This window comes from Apium graveolens, chromosome 2, assembly GCF_009905375.1.
Source record: "Apium graveolens cultivar Ventura chromosome 2, ASM990537v1, whole genome shotgun sequence".
Lineage (NCBI taxonomy): Eukaryota > Viridiplantae > Streptophyta > Magnoliopsida > Apiales > Apiaceae > Apium > Apium graveolens.
Genome location: NC_133648.1, coordinates 62589185 through 62597703, shown reverse-complemented (window position 1 = coordinate 62597703; position 8519 = coordinate 62589185). Strand labels below are relative to the sequence as shown.

At 29.5% G+C, this 8519-nt stretch overlaps 1 protein-coding gene across 1 annotated transcript; it reads right to left on the bottom strand.

The window, feature by feature from the left end:
* Nucleotides 1–302: 302 nt before the first annotated feature.
* Nucleotides 303–4313, bottom strand: LOC141707466 (uncharacterized). Its single transcript, XM_074510647.1, has 5 exons — nt 3739–4313; nt 2620–2668; nt 2368–2531; nt 1715–2269; nt 303–1116 (listed from the first exon to the last, which is right to left on the bottom strand). Exons 1-5 carry the CDS (start codon nt 3970–3972, stop codon nt 928–930), a joined length of 1191 nt encoding a protein of 396 aa, XP_074366748.1. The 5' UTR covers nt 3973–4313; the 3' UTR covers nt 303–927.
* Nucleotides 4314–8519: the final 4206 nt, after the last annotated feature.

Below are 8519 nucleotides of genomic sequence, written 5' to 3'. Positions count from 1 at the left end.
CTAAACACTACTTACAAGTACACATCAAAATATCGGTTGACAGTTAAAATAACAAACCAAATATATTTATTTTTTCTAAATTTTTTTCATATTACAGAAATATATATATCTTAACATCTGTACGGTTGGATCATATATAAATATTTTTAAAAAAATTAAAATATTAATATGAGACTAAACACTAGTACAAGTATGGGTCAAAACACAGGTTGACTGTTAAAATAACAAAACAAATACATTTATTTTTTTCTAAAATTTTTGTCATATCATTAAAATATATAGATCTTAACATCCGTACGGTTTTGACTAACACTCAGCAGATTGTGTTTAAGTCCTAGACTAGAACTACTTCTTTAATGATGACATTCCCAAGATTGATATTGTCATATCCCAATGTTTTTCCAATGTTGTCATCTCCATAAGAAACGCTTAGGCCAGCCTTCTCCACAAAGTCTGATAGCAGGGCTTTATTTCCAGTCATATGTACTCAATCGTTTCTCCTCAAAGTTCGGATTTGAACGTTTCCAACTCGGCTTCAGCATAAATGCGTACGAAGTTTGCACAGTTGATGCAGTACTCTGCATTGCCATATCTGGTGTGCCGTCTCCAGTTTAGTAGATAGTGTTCTGTGACTTCTGTCCTCAAATATGGCTTTGATTTGTTTACAGCTTTGCATTAGGCCTCTAGTTTATCGCAAGACACTACTAATCTGCATCATCATGCATGCTAGGTTTACAGTGTGACATACCCAAATAAACTTCCCTAAGAAACATAAATTAGCAGGCATATGGAAAGAGTATCATATAAGCAGAAGTCTTTCATATGGACCACAACATTGTTTATTGCACAACACTGACATAAGTAAACATCCAAGGCAACAACCTAATCCACAAGGAGGATGTTCCCAGTTGTTATTATCTGTTAATACTACTCAAAGAGAAAATTAGCAAATACTTTTTGTAGAGTGCTTAGACCCCATCGATTATCGTTTTCCAAGACAAGATCATATGACTTGGGATTTTGCTGGCCTTCATCTTCAGAAAACTGTGGATTCTCAATCTGAACATCTTGATGTTGCTCTCTGTAGTCATTATCTGAAACTTGCTCCAGTTTCAACTGCAATTAGTTCTTCTCTCAGTATAGCAAAATAATAAGATCAAAAGACAACCCAGTGCTTGAAGATTATTTTTATCTTTGCTGGAAATTGAATGATTAATTTGTTTTTTGTAAAGTGTAAACTTAATCTTATGTTCGGCATTCGGTTTTCCAGTTACATGGTGGATGCGAACAGATAATATTACAAAATGTGGTTTTATCCATCGAAATCTTGACTCTCCTGTTTTAAAACTGAATTCTCAATTTGCTTTTAGACAAGCTGATGTTTTTTGTTATGCTGTTATATGTGAAATTCAGAAAGGAAATTAAACATCATATAAATCTGATTGCACTGCTGAAAGCTAAATAAACACTTCAACTTGCAAACATATCGTACCCTGCAGCTCACAGGTAGTATTTCAAAGGGAAAAAAGGAAATAGCTGCATCATGTTTGAATGCCCTTCCAAAAGATAATTTTATTTATATGAAAAGATACATTGAAACAGTGATCCGCTTTTACAGCGAGAAATCTCTTAACTACAACTTCTGTTGGATGTAGAGCCGGATAATATTTTGTGACAAAATGAAGAACAGGAAGGTTGTGTGTTAAGTATTTACCTCTTGAATATTAAGCTCCTCAAATTTATTAGCTTGAGTAGATGCATCTGTAACAATATCTTTTTCAACTTCATTCAGGACTTTCTCTTCAGGTTGATTTGTTGGTAGTGGATCCAAGCCTGGTATCAAAATAGGCAGTCCATTCGTTGATAGCGTTTCATCTGCAGTGAGTTTTGAATCCTCAACATTTGACATGCTGCCATTACCTCCGAGCATCAACATACTTATATCCTCATCCGAAATAACAGCAGGGCCTTCCTTTACATTGCTGACTAATCCTCTACTATGCATTGTTTTACTTTTATCAATTTGAACCTCTTTGTTTAGGTCAGTGATATCTTCTGCATTAATAATAGACTCTTCAATCTGATTAAAGGTTGGAACATCCTCTAAGATCTTCTGACAATCAGCACTATCCCAATCTTCACAAATAGTTAGTATGTTCTCTGTCTCCCAGGTTTGAAGAATTCTATCTGGTCCAGGTTGCCATACGATATTTTCAGGGCCTTCTTTAAGTATGATCTTGAACTTGATACATTTTTCTATTGGAACATCCTATTTAAACCAGAGAAAGCATCATATATAGTAAGGATACATTTAAATAAATTTATACTTCTATGTGAATTATTATTACCAGTTACATTGATACTTACCAGCTCAGTTGTTGTCCATACATGTCCGTCTGACCAGTTAAATGACACAGCGCCTGACGGATCCCATTGTCCAAGCACTCGATCATCTCCGACAATGTGAAACTGCTGGCCAAATGAGCATTCTCTTTGCAGTTGGAATCTGACACGAACAGTTTTTGACTGACCTATTCGATAGTGACATGATACGTTGCCATGTTGGTGAGATTAAACATTGTTCTAAATATAAAATATACATTATTTTGTTAAACTTACTTATCATATCATAAGCCTCTGTCTCCTCATCAAGGATGTCTACCTGCATCTGCAAAAATTAAAAACCTCACTGAATCAAAAAACAATTTCTAAATGCTTTCATAGCATTTCTCAGGTATATGTTGGAATATGCATTGCTCGAATCACATCATACATTGGAGAGTTACGACTAAAGTACATGTGTGCGGCATTCGAGTTGAAAATAATTTAACATGCAAACGGCAAATATTACTGAGCTTACAAACTAGGGTTGTACACGATTCAGATCAGATCGGTTTTGGGATAAAAGTCGAACCAAATCGCGAATAGCGGACCGGTTAACCGTGTCAATTACGGTTGCAAATTTGCGGATCGGTTTGCGGTTCAAACACTTATTTAAAATAATTAATAATTTATAAAAAAATAAATTCGGAATATTAATAAATTCAAGTTTAAGTTATGTGATAAATTTACATTCAAAAATAAAATATAAACTAATGCTCCGTGTGAAGCAAGGATATTAAAAACATACAAAAATATGGAGGCGAGAGAAAAGAATAAAGAAAAGGATGAAAAAAAAATTACATATTGATTATATTTTCCATTTATTTGGTTATATATCTTATAATGATTGTAAATCTTATGAACGAAGTCCTAACATTAACCTAAGATTAGTTAATAAATGTGTAAATTTATTAATTTATATGATATCAACTAAATTTTTGGAAATATATTTTATTATAAATATATGTTGTGATTTGCGGTTGCGGTTCTGATTTTGCGATTTTCGAAAATGTAAAACCGCATTCAAACCGTAAATGAGTAGTTTTTAAAATTTAAATCCACAACCAACCCGCGTTTCGCGATTATCTGTAAAATGCGGTTCGGTTGTGAGCGGTTGAGCGGTCGGATGCAGTTGAGCGGTTTATTTGTACAAACTGTTACAAACTACAAACTAAGTAGTTTGCATTACTGACACCGGTGATTGGTACTAGTGTGACATTAACATGTGTATGTGAGGGGTGATATGTACTACTGTGACCGGTGATTTGTATATCTGATTTGTGCGCTAAAATGGTTCATAGCAGGAAAATTCCTGTGTATTTATATGGACAGAGAGTGAGAGAGGGAGAGGGAGACCTGTGTGTCCGAGGATGAAAAAGAAGAAAGTGGATAGATGCTTCTTCTCTTGTACAGTAACAGAGGTTTAGCTGCTGAAAAACAAAGATTAATTACACGGGTATGAAGAAAAGAAGATGGCCTCAAGAAAAATAGTTCTTTTCTTGTATCGAAAAGCCCTTCATCTACACAATTCTCTTCAGAAACCAACTTCAATGCTGGTGATAAAGAAGCTGACAACCTCAAAGCATTCATCTTTACTTGTATTCTTCCTATATTTTCACACACTAAACACACAATGAGTGTGAATAAGAACAGAGGAAATGAAATGGGCTTTATGTTATGTAGTGGATGGTATATCTAAAGTTTGTGGCTTGGGGAAGTGTATATAAAGAGAGAGAATGGAGTGTGATGCATGTGGGTAAATATATGTTTTAAAGAGTGTAAAGTAGCGGATCAAGAAGAAGGTGTCATTTGAGTCTCTTGTTGAGTATTGCTTTTCATCACAGCAACATAAAAACCGAGAGGATCTAACGGCTGAATATTTACTTTTTTTCCGGATCCGGTCGTTCGGACCCTCAAAACTAGGGTACTACAATGACCAGCTTTGCCAATGTTGGTTATCATTGCAATATGATTTCAAACCAGTCTTGCTAGTTACCGCAACACATATTCAACTTCAATACTGGTTATCAAGTTGCCCTGCAGGGAGACGTGCCCCACCCAATAAAAATTAATAATTTTTAATAAAATTTTAAGTTATAAATATTTATATTTATAAAGTATCCCCACTAAAAAAAATTAAGTACCCTACAAATCTAGTTATCTTTCATAATTTGAGTCGTATCAAATTTTATTTATAGTGATATGATCATAATTTAAAAATTAAATGATTAAAATATTAACTTTTAGTATGTAAATATTAAAAAAATTGAAAATTCTAGTAAAAATGACCAAAAAATGAACTTGGACCACCAATGGTGCCCTCGCTGAAGTCGGCTTCTCAATCTGTCGTTGAATATGTTGCTGATCTGTGGCTGCTTGTTATTTACTTATTATATGGTTTCAGTTTATTCTTATAAAGAAATTCAATTCTATGTTAGTAATATGTTTTAATAAATATTATATGTACTAAATTATTAGAGAATATTCGTAGAGATATTTTGGAATGTTAAGAGATGAGATGAACAAGTAATCTGCCATTCTGATTTTTTAGTATATAGGAAAAAAATTCACTGTATATTGACAATTTTACATCTATTCCGCTCTTATTTAATAATTGTCTTTCAAAATTAATTTCATATTAACTAATCAATGACCATAACTGAATATATTTGTAACCTTCCAATAAATATAATTAAATATTTATTTGGTAAAAAAGTCTATATTATACCATCTACCACTTGACTCTATTTCAACATGTAGTGTTACTACTTCAAATAATCCAATTGACTTACATATTTTTAAATCCAATCAAAAAAATATCTCTCACCTGGCGTAGGAGAACAATGTATAATTTGATGAGATTAAAAAGTCTCGTATGGGAATCAAATTCAAGTTATTCATTCAACTATACAACCTCTTACCACTACACCATATTGTCATATATGTTTTTTATCATACATATAATATGTAAGTGTGCTAAATGAATATTTTATTTAACTTTAAAGATACTTACTTGAATTCCACAAAAAAAGGATAGTTAGTTGAATATTTGTACAGTTAATTTTAAAAAATTGAATTCCATATATAAAATTAGGTATAGTACATAAATGAATTATTATCCTATTTATTAATCATTTTTTAGCTTGAAAATATATCTCATATATTTTTAACATATTTTTTTATTATAAAAGTAATTAAAATGTACATATATAATTTTTTAAAAAATATTGAAAATAGAATCGCATATATATAAATAATCTATATTGATATTACATATTTAGATAAGTTCGAATTATAATGAGTCAATGCAATTAGAACTTGGACCATTGTTCAAAAAATACTCAAAATTTGACTACATGACCCCGCCGAAAAATATCGTCACATTCTACGTTTAGTAAATTTAAATTACAAGTTCGGCGAGAATATCTTACCAATAACGTAATTTTTTTTAATATCTTATGTTAATATAAATTAATGTGTTTGATGTCTTTATAAGATCAAATCAATTGATTATTTATATTAAAATTACTAAACTTCACTGGTAACGCATTATTATTTTTGGGATTTGTCCCGATTTTAAGAATATTTGAAATTTAAAATGAGATCTCACGAGATTTGTTAAAACTACGATGATATATTAAATCGATTTATTTTTCATTTTAAAAAAAACTAGCTTTTTAAAAAGAATTATTTTAGATCAGCAATATTCATTGATCAAGATAATATTGTACAAATATTTTAAATTATTCAAATAAAAGTTATATCTATACTATATTTTAGCATTTGATTCAATGCATTTTATATTAGGAAAAAAACATACATTGTTCAATAATTTGAAGGAATCAATCAATTCAACTGATATTTATAAAAGTTTATCGAACTGAAATTTTTTAATTTTAGGAGAATAGTATAAAATGTTATCAAATTATTATATGAAATAATATTAGAGTCGTAATGAAAGAAACTCAAAAGCGGTTTAAATAACGATATAAATACAATATTTCTTTCGAATTCTTGAAAAAAAATCATGAATATCAATAATAAGTCTTAAAAATATATAATTCATTTTTATGTTACAACCATGATTGATACCCAGTTGCGTAAAAAATAGATATGGATTGTTTATCAGTGATAATGTGAATACCATATATAAATTATAGCAATTTATTTATTACATAATTTTAATTTTTGAATAATTATAAATGCATGATATGTAAGTAATCAATTGACTCGCTAGATGTTAATAATGATTATACATGTACATAAATCAGACATTTAGCATATAAATAATTGAAACCATCATAATTTACTAAGAGATGTAACATACAGTAATTTACATGCTAACACACACACACATACATATAACTTAATCTTACTTTGTTAACGGTAGTGTAAATAAAAAACTAACATTTTCCCATACATACATACGTTGAATTTCAAAAACTAATATTTTTCATTAAAATAAACTTTAATATTAACAATAATGTAAATTTTACATTATTGTATATTATGATTGCAAGTCATTCTGACTTCAGTTATGCATTTTTTATCTTTTTAAATTGAGTAAATTAATTGTAAGTCAGTAGTGAACTCAGTAATAATATAGAGCAGTACATGTAGTTTATTTAAATAAAATTCAAGATTTTGATCAACTCTGTATTCAACATATATGTTAATTTTTAGCTTTTTATTTGTAAACATACTAACGACGTTATACAAATTAAGTTTAATCGTTTCGTTTTAAACATACACTTACTACCATGTTTATATTCATTCATTAAATATAAAATAACGGGTAAGAAAAATATAATATAATAATAGTTGAGTGGATATTCCCTCCTAAAGAAACTCCTAATGTTATAGAGGGGACATGGAGCTTGTTGGAGATAAATTTTATCTCCATTGCTTCAAAATTTGACTCAAGAGCCTATATAAGGATATTATTGGAGTTGCTCTAAAAATAATTATAATTGCATGATGCATAAAAAAACTCTAGAAAATGACCCGTGCCTCATACGGGTTATTATGCTAGTCACAACTTTATATCTCTAATTTCTATTAAGACAACAATTCACAAATATAAAACTCGAGTTCCAACACATTTAAAATTTTACTTTAGCAACTTCAGCTCTAACAAAAATAAACAATTGTCTCCAAGTTATAATTTGTATCACATTTAATACCTATATCATAATAACCAATTATTTGAAATACATCAGCCTAATAACCTAATTACACAATGTGCTTTTCAAGTACTCGATCATGATACTCTTACAATCTCTTACTGGCTTTAATCAGATTTTTTTCTCCAATTTGCTCACGGACTTACAAAATATGTCAAGTCAAATCAATTGATTACAAAAATATATAGAAATTTCGACCACTTGCACATATCATACATTTTATATTTATCTTTTCCACATTAATCATTTTCACATCATTCCCAATAGGATTGACACCATACTACAATTCTGCATCCTAAAATGATTAAGCATTTGATTCAAATACTTTTCCAATTCCAAACTAAATATTCAAATATATTATATCCCTTAATATGGATTTCCTGAATATACAAGATTCACAAAAATTATTTTCTGAACAAGCTCCTAATTTTCAAAATACAGACTTAATTATCTAATTCACAACAACTTTTTAAACAAACTTTCACTTTTTCACAAAGTGCAGACACAATCGTTTATTTCTTTCTTAATATAAAAATTTACAACAACAGAAGTCAAAATTTTAAAACAGACTCATTAGACATATGTTTTCTTTACAAAATAGTGTCACAAACTTGTGGATTTTCTATCTTTCGAAATAACAAACAGCTTTCACATTTGTTTCCTTTCCACTATTCCAATGATTTTCATTCACGAGTCAGATTTTTACGATCTCGTTTTTAAAAATAAAATCTCATTTGTTCACACTAATCGATGATTTTCAATATCATAAACCTAATAGTTTTTTATTCACTTAGATACAATTCCTGACCAATTAATTATTCCTAACCATATACAATGTTAAATCTCATATTCAAATCCGAATCATTATTCTTGATTGGATTTACTTTAAAAATTATTTTAAATCTATCAACAAGATTTAAAATTATAATCAATAAATAATTTTCAAATTATCTT